The sequence below is a fragment of the Protopterus annectens genome, chromosome 13.part0 (assembly GCF_019279795.1).
Source record: "Protopterus annectens isolate FY-2018-M chromosome 13.part0, PAN1.0, whole genome shotgun sequence".
Classification (NCBI taxonomy): domain Eukaryota; kingdom Metazoa; phylum Chordata; order Ceratodontiformes; family Protopteridae; genus Protopterus; species Protopterus annectens.
Window position 1 is genome coordinate 842,453 of NC_056747.1, and position 25,048 is coordinate 867,500.

The following is a 25,048-nucleotide window of genomic DNA, read 5'->3' on the forward strand; positions in this document are numbered from 1 at the left end:
GATGTGAGACACTGACTTTACTGATACATGGGATGTGAGACACTGACTTTACTGATACATGGGATGTGAGACACTGACTTTACTGATACATGGGATGTGAGACACTGACTTTACTGATACATGGGATGTGAGACACTGACTTTACTGATACATGGGATGTGAGACACTGACTTTACTGATACATGGGATGTGAGACACTGACTTTACTGATACATGGGATGTGAGACAATGACTTTACTGATACATGGGATGTGAGACACTGACTTTACTGATACATAGGATGTGAGACACTGACTTTACTGATACATGGGATGTGAGACCCTGACTTTACTGATACATGGGATGTGAGACACTGACTTTACTGATACCTATAGTAAGAGAACACATGGAGAGACCACAGGAGGCATGCCAGAGAGCATATAATAAAAATGCTCATCTTAGATAATTTAAACTAGGAGATAACGTACTTGTATTAGCATCCACTACTGAAAATAAATTTAATTTAACAGGGGGCAGACCTTTAAAAACTGTATAGAAAGTGAAGCAAACTGAAATTAATTATAAGGTAAGTCAATCAGGGAAAAAAAGAAACCAGAATAGATCTACCACATGAATGTTCACAACCTGTGAAAAATGGTTTCTGTGGTAATCATGTTTGCAGACGATAAGGCTACCCACTCCTTATGGAGTTCAGACCAGATTCTATTATTTATTCACAAGACAAAACAAGGCAATATAACAGCTCTTGGATCCCCTACAATTTACCGAAATGCCACAACGCCGAAACACAAATCACCGACACCAAAGGACCGACAACACAGATGACCGACAAGGTGAGAACCCGAAGGACTCGGTAAGTGTGCGATAGAGTGAGGGATTTAGTGTTAGGGAGCGGACAGGTAAGTGTGCGATAGTGAGGGACTGTAGTTTTAGGGGCGGGTTAAGTGAGTTAGGGTTAGGGTGCGGGTAGGGTAAGTGTGCGATAGTGACGAAATATATGTTTAAGGGTGGGTTAAGTGAGTTAGGGTTAGGGTGCAGGTAGGGTGTGTGTGCGATAGTGACGGACTGTGGGTTTAGGGGTGGCGTAAGTGAGTTAGGGTTAGGGTGCGGGTAGGGTAAGTGTGCGGTTGTGTCGGACCTTAGGGTTAGGGTTAAGGTTAGTGCATGTATGGTATATACCCCTGCACTAATAACACCTGCCTACTGCTTCCAGTATCTCTCCTCACTGCCTAATTCAACAATTCAGTGAGCACTGCACACCATGAATGTCAACAGTATATCTCCTCTCTGCCTAACTCAACACTTCAATGAGCACTACACACCACATATGTCAACAGTATCTCTCCTCTCTGCCTACTAATTCAAAACTTCAGCAAGCACTACACACCACATATGTCAACAGTATGTCAACTCTCTGCCTACTAATTCAACACTTCAGCAAGCAACACACCAAATATGTCAACGGTATGTCAACTCTATGCCTACTAATTCAACACTTCAGCAAGCACTACACACCACGTATGTTAACAGTATCTCTCTTCTCTGCCTACTAACTCAACACTTCAGCAAGCACTACACACCACGTATGTCAACAGTATCTCTCCTCTCTGCCTAACTCAACACTTCAGTGATCACTACACACCACGGGGTCTATATTATATCACTGAATGCTTAAAAAAGTGAACGCTGATTGATCGACCTAATTTAAGCAAAAGCTTACAATCTCAAACTGTGAGATCAGCGATTTTTTTTCCCAGGGAAAAAAATCGCTGATCCAAAACACATACACACAACACAAGCACACCAAACAAACAGAAATCCACACAAATACATTTAAAATCTTATACCGAACCCTACACTAAACTATGCACACACCACTAACTACCCACTTACCTTAACCCAAACCCTAACCCTAAGGTCCGTCACTATCGCACACTCACCTCACTTGCTCCCTAACCCTAACTCACTTAAATCTGCCCTAACCCTCATGTCCACTCAATCGCACACACACCTAACCCAAGCCCTAACCCTAACTCACCTAAATCACCCTAACACTCACATCCACACAATCACACACTTACCTGAATCTGACCGGTAACTTTCCACCATAGAACTGCAAATACCGAAGCAACAGAAACGGACAACCAAATTCTTTCCCTAGGAAATAATTTGAGTTTCTGCTGCATCGATATTTTGCAGTTTCGTAAAAATAAGTTTGATCAATCAGCGTTCATCTTTTTAAGCATTCGAGGATATAATATAGACCCACACCACGTATGTCAACAGTAACTCTCCTCTCTGCCTACTAACACAACACTTCGGTGAGCACTACACACCACGTATGTCAACAGTATCTCTCTTCTCTGCCTACTAACTCAACACTTCAGCGAGCACTACACACCACGTATGTCAACAGTATCTCTCCTCTCTGCCTACTAACTCGACACTTCAGCGAGCACTACACACCACATGTCAGCAGTATCACTACTCTCTGCCTACTAATTCAACACTTCAGTGAGCACTACACACCACGTATGTCAATATTATCTCTCCTCTCTGCCTAACTCTACACTTCAGCGAGCCCTACACACCACGTATGTCAACAATATCTCTCCACTCTGCCTACTAACTCAACACTTCAGCGAGCACTAATCATCACGTATGTCAACAGTATCTCTACTCTCTGCCTACTAATTCAAAACTTCAGTGAGCACTACACACCACGTATGTCAACAGTATCTCAACTCTCTGCCTACTAATTCAACACTTCAGCAAGCACTACACACCACGTATGTTAACAGTATCTCTCTTCTCTGCCTACTAACCCAACACTTCAGCAAGCACTACACACCACGTATGTTAACAGTATCTCTCTTCTCCGCCTACTAACTCAACACTTCAGCGAGCACTAATCATCACGTATGTCAACAGTATCTCTACTCTCTGCCTACTAATTCAAAAATTCAGTGAGCACTACACACCACGTATGTCAACAGTATCTCTCCTCTCTACCTACTAACTCAACACTTCAGCGACCACTACACACTACATATGTCAACAGTATCTCTCTTCTCTGCCTACTAACTCAACACTTCAGCGAGCACTACACACCACGTATGTCAACAGTATCTCTCCTCTCTGCCTAACTCCACACTTCAGCGAGCACTACACACCACTTATATCAACAGTGTCACTACTCTCTGCCTAACTCAACACTTCAGTGAGCACTACACACCATGTGTGTCAACAGCATCTCTCCTCTCTGCCTACTAACTCAACACTTCAGTGAGCACTACACACCACGTATATCAACAGTATCTCTTTTCTCTGCCTACTAACTTAACACTTCAGCGAGCACTTCACACCACGTATGTTAACAGTATCTCTCCTCTCTGCCTACTAACTCAACACTTCAGCGAGCACTACACACCATGTATGTCAACAGTATCTCTCTTCTCTGCCTACTAACTCAATACTTCAGTGAGCACTACACACCACGTATGTCAACAGTATTTCTCCTCTCTGCCTACTAACTCAACACTTCAGCGAGCACTACACACCACATATGTCAACAGTATCACTACTCTCTGCCTATTAATTCAACAATTCAGTGAGCACTGCACACCATGAATGTCAACAGTATATCTCCTCTCTGCCTAACTCAACACTTCAATGAGCACTACACACCACATATGTCAACAGTATCTCTCCTCTCTGTCTACTAACTCAACACTTCAGCGAGCCCTACACACCACATATGTCAACAGTATCTCTACTCTCTGCCTACTAATTCAAAACTTCAGCAAGCACTACACACCACATATGTCAACAGTATGTCAACTCTCTGCCTACTAATTCAACACTTCAGTAAGCACTACACACCACATATGTCAACAGTATGTCAACTCTATGCCTACTAATTCAACACTTCAGCAAGCACTACACACCACGTATGTTAACAGTATCTCTCTTCTCTGCCTACTAACTCAACACTTCAGCAAGCACTACACACCACGTATGTTAACAGTATCTCTCTTCTCTGCCTACTAACTCAACACTTCAGCAAGCACTACACACCACGTATGTCAACAGTATCTCTCCTCTCTGCCTAACTCAACATTTCAGTGAGCACTAACCACCACGGGGTCAATATTATATCATCGAATGCTTAAAAAAGTGAACGCTGATTGATCGACCTAATTTAAGCAAAAGCTTACAATCTCAAACTGTGAGATCAGCGATTTTTTTTCCCAGGGAAAAAAATTGCTGATCCAAAACACATACACACAACACAAGCACACCAAATAAACAGAAATCCACACAAATACACCTAAAATCTGATACCGAACCCTACACTAAACTATGCACACACCACTAACTACCCACTTACCTTAACCCAAACCCTAACCCTAAGGTCCGTCACTATCGCACACTCACCTCACTCGCTCCCTAACCCTAACTCACTTAAATCTGCCCTAACCCTCATGTCCACTCAATCGCACACACACCTAACCCAAGCCCTAACCCTAACTCACCTAAATCACCCTAACACTCACATCCACACAATCACACACTTACCTGAATCTGACCGGTAACTTTCCACCATAGAACTGCAAATACCGAAGCAACAGAAATGGACAACCGAATTCTTTCCCTAGGAAATAATTTGAGTTTCTGCTGCATCGATATTTTGCAGTTTCGCGAAAATAAGTTTGATCAATCAGCGTTCACTTTTTTAAGCATTCGAGGATATAATATAGACCCACACCACGTATGTCAACAGTATCTCTCCTCTCTGCTACTAACACAACACTTCAGCGAGCACTACACACCACGTATGTCAACAGTATCTCTCCTCTCTGCCTACTAATTCAACACTTCAGTGAGCACTACACACCATGAATGTCAACAGTATCTCTCTTCTCTGCCTAACTCAACACTTCAGCGAGCACTACACACCATGTATGTCAACAGTATCACTACTCCCTGCCTACTAACTCAACACTTCAGCGAGCACTACACACCACATATGTCAATATTATCTCTCCTCTCTGCCTAACTCTACACTTCAGCGAGCCCTACATAACACGTATGTCAACAGTATCTCTCCTCTCTGCCTACTAATTCAACACTTCAGTGAGCACTACACACCATGAATGTCAACAGTATCTCTCTTCTCTGCCTAACTCAACACTTCAGCGAGCACTACACACCATGTATGTCAACAGTATCACTACTCCCTGCCTACTAACTCAACACTTCAGCGAGCACTAATCATCACGTATGTCAACAGTATCTCTACTCTCTGCCTACTAATTCAAAACGTCAGTGAGCACTACACACCACGTATGTCAACAGTATCTCAACTCTCTGCCTACTAATTCAACACTTCAGCAAGCACTACACACCACGTATGTTAACAGTATCTCTCTTCTCTGCCTACTAACCCAACACTTCAGCAAGCACTATACACCACGTATGTCAACAGTGTCACTACTCTCTGCCCACAAACTCAAAAATTCAGCGAGCACTACACACCACGTATGTCAACAGTATCTCACCTCTCTGCTTACTAACTCAACACTTCAGCGAGCACTACACATCACATATGTCAACAGTATCTCTACTTTCTGCCTACTAATTCAAAACTTCAGCAAGCACTACATACCACATATATCAACAGTATGTCAAATCTCTGCCTACTAATTCAACACTTCAGCAAGCACTACACACCACATATGTCAACGGTATGTCAACTCTACGCCTACTAATTCAACACTTCAGCAAGCACTACACACCATGTATGTTAACAGTATCTCTCTTCTCTGCCTAATAACTCAACACTTCAGCAAGCACTACACACCACGTATGTTAACAGTATTTCTCCTCTCTGCCTACTAACACAACACTTCGGCGAGCACTACACACCACGTATGTCAACAGTATCTCTCTTCTCTGCCTACTAACTCAACACTTCAGCGAGCACTACACACCACGTATGTCAACAGTATCCCTCCTCTCCGCCTACTAACTCAACACTTCAGCGAGCACTACACACCACATGTCAACAGTATCACTACTCTCTGCCTACTAATTCAACACTTCAGTGAGCACTACACACCATGAATGTCAACAGTATCTCTCCTCTCTGCCTAACTCAACACTTCATCGAGCACTACATACCATGTATGTCAACAGTATCACTACTCTCTGCCTACTAACTCAACACTTCAGCGAGCACTACACACCACGTATGTCAATATTATCTCTCCTCTCTGCCTAACTCTACACTTCAGTGAGCCCTACACACCACGTATGTCAACAATATCTCTCCTCTCTGCCTACTAACTCAACACTTCAGCGAGCACTAATCATCATGTATGTCAACAGTATCTCTACTCTCTGCCTACTAATTCAAAACTTCAGTGAGCAATACACACCACGTATGTCAACAGTATCTCAACTCTCTGCCTACTAATTCAACACTTCAGCAAGCACTACACACCACGTATGTTAACAGTATCTCTTCTCTGCCTACTAACCCAACACTTCAGCAAGCACTACACACCACGATGTTAACAGTATCTCTCTTCTCTGCCTACTAACTCAACACTTCAGCAAGCACCATACACCACGTATGTCAACAGTGTCACTACTCTCTGCCCACTAACTCAAAATTCAGCGAGCACTACACACCACGATGTCAACAGTATCTCTCCTCTCTGCCTACTAACTCAACACTTCAGCGACCACTACACACTACATATGTCAACAGTATCTCTCTTCTCTGCCTACTAACTCAACACTTCAGCGAGCACTACACACCACGTATGTCAACAGTATCTCTCCTCTCTGCCTAACTCAACACTTCAGCGAGCACTACACATCACTTATGTCAACAGTGTCACTACTCTCTGCCTAACTCAACACTTCAGTGAGCACTACACACCATGTGTGTCAACAGCATCTCTCCTCTCTGCCTACTAACTCAACACTTCAGTGAGCACTACACACCACGTATGTCAACAGTATCTCTTTTCTCTGCCTACTAACTTAACACTTCAGCGAGCACTTCACACCACGTATGTTAACAGTATCTCTCCTCTCTGCCTACTAACTCAACACTTCAGCGAGCACTACACACCACGTATGTCAACAGTATCTCTCTTCTCTGCCTACTAACTCAATACTTCAGCAAGCACTACACACCACATATGTCAACAGTATCACTACTCTCTGCCTACTAATTCAACAATTCAGTGAGCACTGCACACCATGAATGTCAACAGTATATCTCCTCTCTGCCTAACTCAACACTTCAATGAGCACTACACACCACATATGTCAACAGTATCTCTCCTCTCTGCCTACTAACTCAACACTTCAGCGAGCACTACACACCACATATGTCAACAGTATCTCTACTCTCTGCCTACTAATTCAAAACTCCAGCAAGCACTACACACCACATATGTCAACAGTATGTCAACACTCTGCCTACTAATTCAACACTTCAGCAAGCACTAAACACCACATATGTCAACAGTATGTCAACTCTATGCCTACTAATTCAACACTTCAGCAAGCACTACACACCACGTATGTTAACAGTATCTCTCTTCTCTGCCTACTAACTCAACACTTCAGCAAGCACTACACACCACGTATGTCAACAGTATCTCTCCTCTCTGCCTAACTCAACACTTCAGTGAGCACTACACACCACGGGGTCTATATTATATCATTGAATGCTTAAAAAAGTGAACGATGATTGATCGACCTAATTTAAGCAAAAGCTTACAATCTCAAACTGTCAGATCAGTGATTTTTTTTCCCAGGGAAAAAAATCGCTGATCCAAAAAACATACACACAACACAAGCACACCAAACAAACAGAAATCCACACAAATACACCTAAAATCTGATAGCGAACCCTACACTAAACTATGCACACACCACTAACTACCCACTTACCTTAACCCAAACCCTAACCCTAAGGTCCGTCACTATCGCACACTCACCTCACTCGCTCCCTAACCCTAACTCACTTAAATCTGCCCTAACCCTCATGTCCACTCAATCGCACACACACCTAACCCAAGCCCTAACCCTAACTCACCTAAATCACCCTAACACTCACATCCACACAATCACACACTTACCTGAATCTGACCGGTAACTTTCCACCATAGAACTGCAAATACCGAAGCAACAGAAATGGACAACCGAATTCTTCCCTAGGAAATAATTTGAGTTTCTGCTGCATCGATATTTTGCAGTTTCGCAAAAATAAGTTTGATCAATCAGCGTTCACTTTTTTAAGCATTCGAGGATATAATATAGACCCACACCACGTATGTCAACAGTATCTCTCCTCTCTGCCTACTAACACAACACTTCAGCGAGCACTACACACCACGTATGTCAACAGTATCTCTCTTCTCTGCCTACTAACTCAACACTTCAGCGAGCACTACACACCACGTATGTCAACAGTATCTCCTCTCTGCCTAACTCGACACTTCAGCGAGCACTACACACCACATGTCAACAGTATCACTACTCTCTGCCTACTAATTCAACACTTCAGTGAGCACTACACACCATGAATGTCAACAGTATCTCCTCTCTGCCTAACTCAACACTTCAGTGAGCACTACACACCATGTATGTCAACAGTATCACTCTCTCTGCCTACTAACTCAACACTTCAGCGAGCACTACACACCACGATGTCAATATTATCTCCTCTCTGCCTAACTCTACACTTCAGCGAGCCCTACACACCACGTATGTCAACAATATCTCTCCTCTCTGCCTACTAACTCAACACTTCAGCGAGCACTAATCATCACGTATGTCAACAGTATCTCTACTCTCTGCCTACTAATTCAACACTTCAGCAAGCACTACACACCACGTATGTTAACAGTATCTCTCTTCTCTGCCTACTAACCCAACACTTCAGCAAGCACTATACACCACGTATGTCAACAGTGTCACTACTCTCTGCCCACTAACTCAAAAATTCAGCGAGCACTACACACCACGTATGTCAACAGTATCTCTCCTCTCTGCCTACTAACTCAACACTTCAGCGAGCACTACACACCACATATGTCAACAGTATCTCTACTTTCTGCCTACTAATTCAACACTTCAGCAAGCACTACACACCACATATGTCAACGGTATGTCAACTCTACGCCTACTAATTCAACACTTCAGCAAGCACTACACACCATGTATGTTAACAGTATCTCTCTTCTCTGCCTACTAACTCAACACTTCAGCAAGCACTACACACCACGTATGTTAACAGTATCTCTCTTCTCTGCCTACTAACTCAACACTTCAGCAAGCACTACACACCACGTATGTCAACAGTATCTCTCCTCTCTGCCTAACTCAACACTTCAGTGAGCACTACACATCACGGGGTCTATATTATATCATCGAATGCTTAAAAAAGTGAACGCTGATTGATCGACCTAATTTAAGCAAAAGCTTACAATCTCAAACTGTGAGATCAGCGATTTTTTTTTCCTAGGGAAAAAAATCGCTGATCCAAAACACATACACACAACACAAGCACACCAAACAAACAGAAATCCACACAAATACGCCTAAAATCTGATACCGAACCCTACACTAAACTATGCACACACCACTAACTACCCACTTACCTTAACCCAAACCCTAACCCTAAGGTCCGTCACTATCGCACACTCACCTCACTCGCTCCCTAACCCTAACTCACTTAAATCTGCCCTAACCCTCATGTCCACTCAATCGCACACACACCTAACCCAAGCCCTATCCCTAACTCACCTAAATCACCCTAACACTCACATCCACACAATCACACACTTACCTGAATCTGACCGGTAACTTTCCACCATAGAACTGCAAATACCGAAGCAACAGAAACGGACAACCGAATTCTTTCCCTAGGAAATAATTTGAGTTTCTGCTGCATCGATATTTTGCAGTTTCGTGAAAATAAGTTTGATCAATCAGCGTTCACCTTTTTAAGCATTTGAGGATATAATATAGACCCACACCACGTATGTCAACAGTATCTCTCCTCTCTGCCTACTAACACAACACTTCGGCGAGCACTACACACCACGTATGTCAACAGTATCTCTCTTCTCTGCCTACTAACTCAACACTTCAGCGAGCACTACACACCACGTATGTCAACAGTATCTCTCCTCTCTGCCTACTAACTCGACACTTCAGCGAGCACTACACACCACATGTCAACAGTATCACTACTCTCTGCCTACTAATTCAACACTTCAGTGAGCACTACACACCATGAATGTCAACAGTATCTCTCCTCTCTGCCTAACTCAACACTTCAGCGAGCACTACACACCATGTATGTCAACAGTATCACTACTCTCTGCCTACTAACTCAACACTTCAGCGAGCACTACACACCACGTATGTCAATATTATCTCTCCTCTCTGCCTAACTCTACACTTAAGAGAGCCCTACACACCACATATGTCAACAATATCTCTCCTCTCTGCCTACTAACTCAACACTTCAGCGAGCACTAATCATCATGTATGTCAACAGTATCTCTACTCTCTGCCTACTAATTCAAAACTTCAGTGAGCACTACACACCACGTATGTCAACAGTATCTCAACTCTCTGCCTACTAATTCAACACTTCAGCAAGCACTACACACCACGTATGTTAACAGTATCTCTCTTCTCTGCCTACTAACCCAACACTTCAGCAAGCACTACACACCACGTATGTTAACAGTATCTCTCTTCTCTGCCTACTAACTCAACACTTCAGCAAGCACCATACACCACGTATGTCAACAGTGTCACTACTCTCTGCCCACTAACTCAAAAATTCAGCGAGCACTACACACCACGTATGTCAACAGTATCTCTCCTCTCTGCCTACTAACTCAACACTTCAGCGACCACTACACACTACATATGTCAACAGTATCTCTCTTCTCTGCCTACTAACTCAACACTTCAGCGAGCACTACACACCACGTATGTCAACAGTATCTCTCCTCTCTGCCTAACTCAACACTTCAGCGAGCACTACACACCACTTATGTCAACAGTGTCACTACTCTCTGCCTAACTCAACACTTCAGTGAGCACTACACACCATGTGTGTCAACACCATCTCTCCTCTCTGCCTACTAACTCAACACTTCAGTGAGCACTACACACCACGTATGTCAACAGTATCTCTTTTCTCTCCCTACTAACTTAACACTTCAGCGAGCACTTCACACCACGTATGGTAACAGTATCTCTCCTCTCTGCCTACTAACTCAACACTTCAGCGAGCACTACACACCACGTATGTCAACAGTAGCTCTCTTCTCTGCCTACTAACTCAATACTTCAGCGAGCACTACACACCACATATGTCAACAGTATCACTACTCTCTGCCTACTAATTCAACAATTCAGTGAGCACTGCACACCATGAATGTCAACAGTATATCTCCTCTCTGCCTAACTCAACACTTCAATGAGCACTACACACCACATATGTCAACAGTATCTCTCCTCTCTGCCTACTAACTCAACACTTCAGCGAGCACTACACACCACATATGTCAACAGTATCTCTACTCTCTGCCAACTAATTCAAAACTTCAGCAAGCACTACACACCACATATGTCAACAGTATGTCAACTCTCTGCCTACTAATTCAACACTTCAGCAAGCACTACACACCACATATGTCAACAGTATGTCAACTCTATGCCTACTAATTCAACACTTCAGCAAGCACTACACACCACGTATGTTAACAGTATCTCTCTTCTCTGCCTACTAACTCAACACTTCAGCAAGCACTACACACCACGTATGTCAACAGTATCTCTCCTCTCTGCCTAACTCAACACTTCAGTGAGCACTACACACCACGGGGTCTATATTATATCATTGAATGCTTAAAAAAGTGAACGCTGATTGATCGACCTAATTTAAGCAAAAGCTTACAATCTCAAACTGTGAGATCAGCGATTTTTTTTCCCAGGGAAAAAAATCGCTGATCCAAAACACATACACACAACACAAGCACACCAAACAAACAGAAATCCACACAAATACACCTAAAATCTGATACCGAACCCTACACTAAACTATGCACACACCACTAACTACCCACTTACCTTAACCCAAACCCTAACCCTAAGGTCCGTCACTATCGCACACTCACCTCACTCGCTCCCTAACCCTAACTCACTTAAATCTGCCCTAACCCTCATGTCCACTCAATCGCACACACACCTAACCCAAGCCCTAACCCTAACTCACCTAAATCACCCTAACACTCACATCCACACAATCACACACTTACCTGAATCTGACCGGTAACTTTCCACCATAGAACTGCAAATACCAAAGCAACAGAAATGGACAACCGAATTCTTTCCCTAGGAAATAATTTGAGTTTCTGCTGCATCGATATTTTGCAGTTTCGCGAAAATAAGTTTGATCAATCAGCGTTCACTTTTTTAAGCATTCGAGGATATAATATAGACCCACACCACGTATGTCAACAGTATCTCTCCTCTCTGCCTACTAACACAACACTTCAGCGAGCACTACACACCACGTATGTCAACAGTATCTCCCTTCTCTGCCTACTAACTCAACACTTCAGCGAGCACTACACACCACGTATGTCAACAGTATCTCTCCTCTCTGCCTACTAACTCGACACTTCAGCGAGCACTACACACCACATGTCAACAGTATCACTACTCTCTGCCTACTAATTCAACACTTCAGTGAGCACTACACACCATGAATGTCAAAAGTATCTCTCCTCTCTGCCTAACTCAACACTTCAGCGAGCACTACACACCATGTATGTCAACAGTATCACTACTCTCTGCCTACTAACTCAACACTTCAGCGAGCACTACACACCACGTATGTCAATATTATCTCTCCTCTCTGCCTAACTCTACACTTCAGCGAGCCCTACACACCACGTATGTCAACAATATCTCTCCTCTCTGCCTACTAACTCAACACTTCAGCGAGCACTAATCATCACGTATGTCAACAGTATCTCTACTCTCTGCCTACTAATTCAAAACTTCAGTGAGCACTACACACCACGTATGTCAACAGTATCTCAACTCTCTGCCTACTAATTCAACACTTCAGCAAGCACTACACACCACGTATGTTAACAGTATCTCTCTTCTCTGCCTACTAACCCAACACTTCAGCAAGCACTACACACCACGTATGTTAACAGTATCTCTCTTCTCTGCCTACTAACTCAACACTTCAGCAAGCACTATACACCACTATGTCAACAGTGTCACTACTCTCTGCCCACTAACTCAAAATTTCAGCGAGCACTACACACCACGTATGTCAACAGTATCTCTCCTCTCTGCCTACTAACTCAACACTTCAGCGACCACTACACACTACATATATCAACAGTATCTCTCTTCTCTGCCTACTAACTCAACACTTCAGCGAGCACTACACACCACGTATGTCAACAGTATCTTTCCTCTCTGCCTAACTCAACACTTCAGCGAGCACTACACACCACGTATGTCAACAGTAGCTCTCCTCTCTGCCTAACTCAACACTTCAGTGAGCACTACACACCACTTATGTCAACAGTATCACTACTCTCTGCCCAACTCAACACTTCAGTGAGCACTACACACCATGTGTGTCAACAGCATCTCTCCTCTTTGCCTACTAACTCAACACTTCAGTGAGCACTACACACTATGTATGTCAACAGTATCTCTTTTCTCTGCCTACTAACTCAGCACTTCAGCGAGCACTACATACCACATATGTCAACAGTATCTCTCCTCTCTGCCTACTAACTCAACACTTCAGCGAGCACTACACACCACGTATGTCAACAGTATCTCTCTTCTCTGCCTACTGACTCAACACTTCAGCGAGCACTACACACCACGTATGTCAACAGTAGCTCTCCTCTCTGCCTAACTCAACACTTCAGTGAGCACTACACACCACTTATGTCAACAGTATCACTACTCTCTGCCCAACTCAACACTTCAGTGAGCACTACACACCATGTGTGTCAACAGCATCTCTCCTCTTTGCCTACTAACTCAACACTTCAGTGAGCACTACACACTATGTATGTCAACAGTATCTCTTTTCTCTGCCTACTAACTCAGCACTTCAGCGAGCACTACATACCACATATGTCAACAGTATCTCTCCTCTCTGCCTACTAACTCAACACTTCAGAGAGCACTACACACCACGTATGTCAACAGTATCTCTCTTCTCTGCCTACTAACTCAACACTTCAGCGAGCACTACACACCACGTATGTCAACAGTATCTCTCCTCTTTGCCTAACTGAACACTTCAGCGAGCACTACACACCACTTATGTCAACAGTATCACTACTCTCTGCCTAACTCAACACTTCAGTGAGCACTACACACCATGTGTGTCAACAGCATCTCTCCTCTTTGCCTACTAACTCAACACTTCAGCGAGCACTACACACCATGTATGTCAACATTATTTCTCTTCTCTGCCTACTAACTCAACACTTCAGCGAGCACTACACACCACGTATGTCAACAGTATCTCTCCTCTCTGCCTACTAACCCAACACTTCAGCAAGCACTACACACCATTTATGTCAACAGTGTCACTACCCTCTGCCCACTAACTCAACAATTCAGCGATCACTACATACCACGTATGTCAACAGTATCTCTCCTCTCTGCCTACTAACTCAACACTTCAGCGACCACTACACACCACATATGTCAACAGTATCTCTCTTCTCCGCCTACTAACTCAACATTTCAGTGAGCACTACACACCAGGTGGGTCAACATTATCTCTCCTCTCTGCCTAACTCAACACTTCAGCAAGCACTACACACCACTTATGTCAACAGTGTCACTACTATCTGCCAAACTCAGCACTTCAGTGAGCACTGCACACCACGTATGTCAACAGCATCTCTCCTCTCTGCCTACTAACTCAACACTTCAGTGAGCACTACACACGACGTATGTCAACAGTATCTCTTTTCTCTGCCTACTAACTCAACACTTCAGCGAGCACTGCATACCACATATGGCAACAGTATCTCTCCTCTCTGCCTACTAACTCAACACTTCAGTGAGCACTACACACCACGTATGTCAACAGTATCTCTTTTCTCTGCCTACTAACTCAACACTTCAGCGAGCACTACATACCACATATGTCAACAGTATCTCTCCTCTCTGCCTACTAACTCAACACTTCAGTGAGCACTACACACCACGTATGTCAACAGTATCTCTCTTCTCTGCCTACTAACTCAACACTTCAGCAAGCACTACACACCATGTATGTCAACAGTATCACTACTCCCTGCCCACTAACTTAACACTTCATTGAGCACTACACACCACGTATGCCAACAGTATCTCCCTTCTCTGCCTACTAACTCAACACTTCAGCGAGCACTACACACCATGTATGTCAACAGTATCTCTTCTCTCTACCACCCAACACTTCAGTGAGCACTACACACCATGCATGTCAACAGTATCTCCTCTCTGCCTACTAACTCAACACTTCAGCGAGCACTACACACCACGTATGTCAACAGTATTTCTCTTCTCTGCCTACTAACTCAACACTTCAGCAAGCACTACACACCATGTATGTCAACAGTATCTCTACTCTCTGCCTACTAATGCAACAGTTCAGCAAGCACTACACACCATGTATGTCAGCAGTATCTCTCCTGTCTGCCTACTAACTCAACACTTCAGCGAGCACTACACACCACGTATGTCAACAGTATCTCTACTCTCTGCCTAACTCAACACTTCAGCGAGCACTACACACCATGTATGTCAACAGTATCTATTCACTCTGCCTAACTCAACACTTCAGCGAGCACTACACACCACGTATATCAACAGTATCTCTCCTCTCTGCCTAACTCAACACTTCAGCAAGCACTACACACCACGTATGTCAACAGTATCTCTCCTCTCTGCCTAACTCAACACTTCAGCGAGCACTACACACCATGTATGTCAACAGTATCCCTCTTCTCTGCCTACTAACTCAACACTTCAGTGAGCACTACACACCACGTATGTCAACAGTATCACTACTCTCTGCCTACTAGTTCATAGGTTGATACTAGGCTATCTGCCCTAGGGCATTTATAAGCCTAGCCAGAGTGTGTTTGGCTTTCGCCACCCTTTTTGATTAGTTAACTGTGCCTCTGCATAGTAGGTCACAGAAGATAGCCCTTTTGAGGTTAGTTTACTGTGCCTCTGTCTAGTAGGACACAGAAGAGATCCCAGGGGTAAACCTACGATCTCCCATCCACTCGTCACGATTTCTCTTGAAGAGGGTCATTGAGGGACTCTGCCTAACATGGATTGGGATTTTGTTCCAGAGTGAGGGGAGCCTCTGGGATGAATCTGTCCCTCCAGCATGTCCTATTTATTTCTGTGCTGAGGTTTAAGTCCCTGGAGCATGTAGCTCTAAGGGATTTGGATTTTTTGAGGTGGAGCATGTCCATTAATTCTGGGTTGGACATGGTTTTGTACGTCAGGCACAGATTGCCTCTGAGTAGGCAGTAAGCAACTGAGTAGAGCTGGAGTTTCTTTAGCCTAACTGTGTAGGGCATCTGTTTGAGTCCCTTGATCCTCTTGGTGAGGTACTTTTGGGGTCTTTCCAGTTGCTGCAGGTGTTGGGTAAGGTACATCCCAAATGGGGCATTGTATTCAATTATGGGCCTGATGAGTGATGAGTAGAGGGGCACAATGACCTCTCTTGATCTAGATGTGAACCCTTTCATGATAAGGTGGGCTATATGGAATGTCTTTCTAACCACTTTGGCAACGTGATTGTCAAAGGAGAGATTGCTATCTACTTGGGTCCCCAAATCCCTAATTACTTCTTCCATACTTAATGGATTACCACCTATGTGGTAATTTGTGGGCACTTTGTTTTTCCCAAAGTGGATGACTATGCACTTTTTGGCATTTAGCTTTAGGCCATGGCTCTGGCACCAGTTATCCGTCTCTATGAGACCCTTTTGGAGGATGCTTGTGTCAGTCGGTGAGTCGATTATGGCACCCAGTTTGCAGTCATCTGTGAACGTGGTCAGCCATAGTCCTCCCATGTTAGCCTGTACCTCAGAGAAATATATACCGAACAAGTGAGGTCCCAGGACTGAGCCTTGTGGGATGCCACTTGTAACTGGTTTAGAGTCTGACATGGTGCCTGCATTTCTGACCATGTGGGTTCTATCCCTGAGCCAGTTTGCAACCCATCTTGTGACATAGGGGTTGATATTTAAGCTGGTGAGCTTATTTATGATGCCCAACTGGGGTATTGTGTCGAAGGCTTCTGTGAGGTCCAGGTAGGCTGTGTGGACTACCTTCCCTTCATCTATGGCCTTGGTGACTGTTTCAAAGAAGTTGACCAGGTTCAAGAGGCAAGATCTGCCCTTGACAAAGCCGAATTGGGTAGGATCCAGTGTTTGGAGGTTCCCAATGTCTTTGTTTATGAGTTTCATGATGATACGCTCCATAGCTTTGCAGACCAGGCTAGTCAGGCTTATAGGGAGATAGTTTCCGGGATCCGTTGTGGCACCACCTTTGTGGAGTGGGACCACTGTTGCTGTATGCCATTCCTTGGGTACATATCCTGTAGTAAGGCTGAGACTGAACAGTGACTTTATGTGAGGTTTCAGTTATTTTTGGAGTTTGTGTAAGACGCAGCCTGGGACACCGTCCGGTCCCACTGATGCTGTGTTTTTTGCTTTGGAGAGGGCAGCTCTCACCTGTGCATCTGTGATATCAGGGAGGCTACACTCTGTTGGGATAGACATTTGCTCTTTTGGGGGGGAAGGGGAAGAGAAGTTTGCACTGAACCTGTCTGCCAGGATGTTGGCAATGTCTGTGGTTTCAGTGTATTTTCTGTCATCTTGAACTAACTCAGAGCATATCTGGGAGTTGCCACCCAGGTTCCTGACATAACTAAAGAAGGCCTTGTAATTATCTTTAGCATCTTGTGCAATTTATCTTTCGAAGCTGGCCTTAGATGATTTTATGAGGGATCGTAGTTTCTTGCTAGTACTGATCAGAGATGCCTTCCCTTTTTGGGATTTTGCTCTATCATGTATTAGCTTCCTCCTTCTGTTGTATAGCTTATTTATGGCTGGGGTCTACCAGACAGGTCTCCTGCCTTTGGAGGAATGGGTCTTGGTTTTATTTGGGATAGCACGATCCATGCATTCTTGTAGGCGTCCATAGAAAGCATTTGTAAAGGATTCTGTGGTTTGGGCCGTATTTTCCACTGGCCCGGGGGCTTTGAAGGATTCCACCTCGGTTTTGAGAAGTGTGAAGTTTGCTTTTGAGAAGTTCTTCACCGTGGTTTCCTTGGCTGGGGGTGGGGACAGGATATGGATGTCCAGTGAGATTAATTTATGGTCAGATCTTACCAATGAGGGGTATACCTCTGGTATGGAACATAGAGTCCCCATGTTGGTGATGATCATGTCCAATATGTTTTCCCCTCTTGTGGGAGTGGTGACCAGTTGTTCCATAGCATTTGAGTTTATAAATTCTAGGAACCATTGGGCGAGGGTGTTGGGGCTTGAGTAGTGCTCTCAGTCTATGTTTGGGTAGTTGAAGTCACGCAATATAATGGTGTTTGGAGAGACCTTCATATTCTCCAGTGTTCTCAGGAAAGCCGAGTGGGGTTCCTGTGTTTGGGAAGGTGGTCTGTAGCAGGCTACAAACTGAAAGGCAGTTTTGCCCACTGTTAGTTGCACATGGATGGTCTCTGATGCTTCATGCAGTGCCACTAACCTGGAGGTGTTTGCCACACTTCAGCGAGCACTACACACCCCGTATGTCAACAGTATCACTACTCTCTGCCTACTAATGCAACACTTCAGCGAGCACTTCAAACTATGTATGTCAACGTACAAAATGCTTACTCTTTGCAATAAATGTTACCCCAATGTGCTCTTCTAGAGACAGAGTCAAGGAAGCACTGTTGTAGAGTACATAGGGACCATTAAGAGACAGAGAAAGAGAAACAGAGCAAGCAGGAAAATGACAACAGGGCAAAGATGTGTTTTGGAGAATATAATGAACAGTACCAAAGAAGGCACACCATAGATTCAAGATATCTCATAAATATCTGTATCAAGAAACTAGAAAAGTTATCAAGAAAGAGCACTGCAATAAGGACACACCCCAAGAAGTGTGTAGTCTTAGCAGGTATCACAGATATCCCTGGGAAGGTACATAGTTATGCATGAGGGATACAGGGTAAGTAGGTATCACAGAAACCCCTGAAAGGTGTAGTGTCAGGAGATATTACAGAAATCCCTAGAAAGTGCAGGGTGCAGGGTTATCCATGAGGGATACAGGGAAAGCAGGTATCACAAACATCCCTGGAAGGATGTAATATTTGCAGGCATCACAGATATCCCTCAGAAGGTACATAGTTATCCATGAGGGATACAGGGTAAGTATGTATCACATACATCCCTGAAAGGTGTAGTGTTAGCAGGTAACACATACATCTCAGGAAAAGTACAGGGTTATCCATGAGGGATACAGGGAAAACAGGTATCAGAAATGTCTCTGGAAAGGTACAGAGTTATTTATGAGTGATACAGGGTAAGTAGGTATCAGAAATGTCTCTGGAAAGGTCCAGAGTTATTTATGAGTGATACAGGCTATGCAGATATCACAGGATGTTAGCAGATAACACATTTATCCATTTCTTTCTTTCTCACTCTGCTTTTTATTACTGAAAATAAGTCAGACTTACTTTTGATATACACTGCATTCATTGTATTTATTTGTTTACTCAGTTACTTTACTTTGAATGAGGTGCTCTTACTGGCTTCCACTATGATTTGTCAAGTTACAACCTGATGAGGACCATTCTACTAAACCCAACTTGTCAGACACCCAAAAAGAAAAAGAAAATTAAGCATTTTTGCTGGCAGCCCCCCACACACACACACACACACACTTCTATGGTTGCACAAACATGATAAAAAAGGAAGAGCTGTTGATGCCCTCTTAGGAACTGCACCAGAAGTGAATTCCTTTTCAAAACAGTGATCAGGAAAATTACCATTGGGGACCCATATTCAGCATTTTGAATCCTCCTCCTCTAGTAGGACCTTAATGATGTGTAGAACATCTCACCACTATGCCTGTGGCTTATTTTGGGGACATTCTTGATGTAGTGTCCATGTTAACTGGGGCAGTTTGATTAGGACAGCTGGCTTACTGTTTTTTTTAAGTGTTATAAGACCTTCAAAATTCATGTGAGCTATCATCACCTCAGTAATATGAACCATTACTTTAACGTCTTATCTCAAAGGTAGACTAGCGTCATGATTTGTAGTCGGTGCAACAATGACATTCTGCATGTTGTTTCTCTTATATCATAAAGCAAAAGTCATGCACTAAAGATAAGAACTACCACTGACACGCGTATATTGGAATTTAGTTAACTGTTGCTTACTTATTGCTGACACATATACCTGTCTTCACATGTCTTATCTCCCCAATATATTTCTGCGTGTATCATAGCACCTGTATATATTTCTGTGTGTACACTCATTTCTCAGTTTGTGAAATTTATATTCTAATTCTTTTTGTTATTAAGTCTTGTAGATCTAAAACTTTTCTCCGTGGGTCTCCAATGTAAAAAGGCTCAGCCAGAGTGGATGCCCTGCCTAACAAGCAAACAGAGGTAAATAAATAAGCCCACAAACATAGGTAAATAAATAATCCCACAGTTTTAAATAAATAATCCCACAGTTTTAAATAAATAAGCCCACAGTTTTTTTAAGCTGCTCTTTCTTCCTCTTCATCACTTTCTTTCGAGTAATTACTTTAGTAAATTATATTTTAGCATTGTATGGTCATTAGAGCATTTTCATTGACTAAATTCTTTTTAGTGTGTTTGTGTAACCTTAAATCCCTGATGTAAATATACATTTGTCAGTCTGATATTTGATTATGGTTCTTAGGTACTGCTTCCTATGATGTCCTCGTCCTGCAGATGAAGGCTGACTATATACTGGTTCTACACAGTCCATGCTCAGGTATCACATGATGAAACCTGCATTAAATGATTTCTTAATGCCTTCCCTTTATTCTCATTCATAAGGTACGCTATATTTATTTTAAACTTTTTCAGATAAGGTTGCTTTTCAGCTTAGATGACTGTTCTGAGGAAGCCATGAGGATATGTTGCTATTATTCGTTCATTCACATTCTGGCAACCGAAGGTAACAAATATGTCTGTCTACAACACCCATTAAATTGCAACTACAGTTGACTTGTTGTCCCTCTCCTCCCACCCCTCCCTCCCCTCTATCCTATCCCAAATACCACCTTACAGTTGTCAGCCCCTTCCTATCTGCACCGCCATGCTCCTGAATCCTTTAATGGTTGGGTCTTTAGTTACTAAAACCTTGTGTACCTCTGTCATATTAACCATCTGGTTGTTTTTACAAGGGTATCCTTAGGTACTACAGACTCCTCTAGATTCCCAAAAGTCCCATAATTACTGTAAGTACAGCAGCCTTCCCCTGCACTTTATAACCTCCTTTACTGGCTTTGTGTCATCTCCCTTCCATTCACAATGTGCTCTCCCCTTGTTTGTCCTACCAATCTCCACCATGCTATTTCACCTTTTGCCACCTTTACCTTTCAAATAGCTGTACCTGCCAAAATGAGCCTCCTCTAGCACTGCTCCTCTCTGCATCATCACCTCCCTTCTGTCTGTCCCACCACCCTTCTCTGACTTACTGTCTAGGACTTGTTCTTTCCCATGTTTCCTTGCTGACCGTCCTCCTACCCCAACTGCCTTTTGTTCCTGTCTAGAGTGCACCCCAAATATCCCATATTCCTGTGATCAGCACTGGTCATACTGTCTTAATCCTGTGGCTTGTTCACAGGCCAGAATAACCACACCATCCACAGCAACTATATGAACTTTTCTAAAGTTTTCTAGCATACTAAAAGCACCACAGCCTGACCTCACCCCCATAAACCCCTGTGCCAGACCCCTGACACTCCACACAGCAGGACAGGCTGACCAGTCATGTAGCCTGAGCAGCTGCTACAACTCTCTTCAGGCCTTTTCCGACAGGCGGCTTCCTGCTGCTTTCTAGCTGCTTTTAGATTCACAGAAACAAAGAAATGTAGAACATTCCAGAATTCACAAAGTGAAAAAAAAATAAATAACACCGAAACAATTAGGAAAAATAACAGCAAAATGTTGCAGCAGCTGCTTCGCTGAAAGATTTGCATTTTACTTCATGTAAATAAGTTCCAACCTGTCCTTTTCAAACTCTAATGAAACATCCACAGCCACAATGGTTTATTTTATTAAAGCAATGCAAATATCTGTTACCAGCTAACCTTCAGATGCAGGGCAAAGGAGTTCACACCTGTTACAGATCTTAATTTGCATAGGTCAACAAGTGACTGATGTTTATTTGGGACAAGCCAGCATAAAGCTTATTGTTACAAAAGAAGAGCAGAAAACAATGCAGAACACATTTAAAATTAAATGCTTAGTGCTAAAACAACTCAGGGTTACTCACATGGCCAATGTTGCAGCAGGTAATTGAGTACCTCGATATGCTGTTTGAAATCAACGGCACTGGCCGCATCATCACAGAGAGCAATGCCATGCACACCTTGTCGTGAAGAGCTATGGTTCTGATTTAAGAGTACTGGCCCAAAGCAGACTGCCAGGTTCTGGGAGTTCATCCGATTGTATTCATGGAATGACGCCACCAAGCTAAGATGGTCCAGCAGTGCAGTGAGTGTGGCCTACAAAAACAGATTTACAAAATGAGTCTGATAAATGCATTTGTGCTGATACACTAGAAAGAGACTGCATTATATAATGGAGAATTAAACAATAAATTTTGTATAAAAAAGGAAAAAGGAAACTATAGCACAAACGTCAGACTCACTTCTTTATAAAAGACCTAATAAAAGTAATTTCTGAATAACGCTGAACACATTTGAAATGGTTGTATGATGCAACATTGTAATAATTCCAAACAAGAGTAACCTATTATCAATTCATTTTGTTTTACATCAAAATTACTAACTGCTACTGCTCTACTGTGAGTTAAGTCAGCAGGGTAAGAGTAACACTACATCTTGTGACGACATCACCACAGGTTTTGTGGCTTTTAATAGATGCTAGAGTCCATATATAGCTCAGTCAAAGGTTCTGTGTTCTGAGTGAATCATATGCATGTGCTGTGTGATATTAATAATAGCCCAAAAGCTTCACAGCATGGTGTCTGCCAGTGTCTCCACATAAGGCCAGCTATTAAATCAAGTGCAATGGCCTTTTCCCAGGCTGGGGGGGAGGACCTTCACTATTTACATGATTCCCTGAGACAACCCATTTCTCTTGGTCTTATCTTGTTGCCATGCTGTTAGCTGAATACAGAGAAGAACAGTGTCTACATACCTTCCTTCATAAACAGATACTCTGTTGTGATATGCATAGTTACTGGTAACCAGTCCAGGGCTGGTATCCTACAGCGTATCACTCTTAGTGGTATTTGATCGCTCTCTCTGTCTCTCTCTCTGTCTCTCTCTCTCTCTGTCTCTCTCTCTCTCTCTCTCTCTCTCTGTCTCTGTCTCTCTCTCTCTCTGTGTCTCTCTGTGTCTCTGTCTCTGTCTGTCTCTCTCTCTCTCTCTCTCTCTGTCTCTCTCTCTCTCTCTGTGTCTCTCTCTCTCTGTCTGTTTCTCTCTCTCTCTCTCTGTCTCTCTCTGTGTCTCTCTCTGTCTCTCTCGCTCTGTCTCTCTCTCTCTCTCTCTCTCTGTATTTCACTCACTTTTTCCTAGTTTCTGCTACTGTTGGCTACTTCTGCTTTGCTTTTGTGCCGGGCTACTGACCTATCTTAGGTTACTGCATAGACACAGTAGTGCAAGATTTTACATTTTATATTTCTTATTTATGGTAATCCTGTTATTTAGTAAAGTACACAACTTGCATTTGTATTTATTGCATCACCAAACAGTTGAGTGACCTTGGAACTGCACATGTGCAAACTGAGTGACTGACTTCTGCTGAGTGGGAATTTTGGTCTGCATTGCTGCCACTCTCCCTCCACTATGATCTATCCTAGGCCTGTCCAACGAGAAGCCCGTGGGCCACAACCTATTCCACAAGACACTTTTATTTGGCCCACTAATGCATTGATGGCAACCTCTTACAGTGAGTAGTTTGTCTTTGGTTAATTGTGTCCTGTCAGGACTTCCCATTTAACTGCACATCAGATGAGGAATGTCAGCACGCATGTTGACATAACAAACAGCAGAGCCTCAGCATCTTAGTTAACTGCACATCACATGAGGAATGTCAGCATGCATGTCAACATAACAAATAGCAGAGCCTCAGCATCCCAGTTAACTGTACATCACATGAGGAATTTATTTATTTATTTTTATTTATTTATTTTACATTTGTTGACCGGGCTAGTCTAGCTGGATATATTTCCATTTTCAGTAGAGACCCGGGGAGAAAAGCTCCACACAGATATACAAAGTATAAAATATTGTTACATGGTTAAAAAAGGATTAAAAAACAAAATAAAAACAGGTAGTTAATACATTCTTGAGATAAAAATACTTGAGAAACGTTACAGTAAAACAGAGTAAAGTTTAAGAGAGCTAGAACAGATATAATACAGTAAGAGTTATGTACAATAGATAAAAACACTTGAGAAACAGTACAGAGAGCAGAATACAGCTTAAGACAGCTCAAAAACAGAATAGTAAGAGTTATGTACAATAGATCATATGAGATATAATTATTTAAACACTAAGTTGATTAGAGTTTAAAAAGAGTCAGTCTTATTTACAAGTTAAAAGCATGTAGAAGTTTGGAAGTATGGCAAGAAGAGGAAGAAAGAGGGGTGAAGAGGATGGTTAGTCAGGGTTACTACAAGGGCATAGCCAG

General features: G+C 43.0%; 1 protein-coding gene across 1 annotated transcript in view; it reads right to left on the reverse strand.

The window, feature by feature from the left end:
* The window catches only part of LOC122788423 (rho GTPase-activating protein SYDE1-like), an 809,025-nt gene that overhangs the window by 88,247 nt on the left and 695,730 nt on the right, over positions 1 to 25,048 (reverse strand). Inside the window, exon 7 of the mRNA XM_044055491.1 lies at positions 22,662 to 22,893. Coding sequence (XP_043911426.1) covers positions 22,662 to 22,893 — 232 coding nt within the window. The remainder of the gene's footprint in view (positions 1 to 22,661; positions 22,894 to 25,048) is intronic.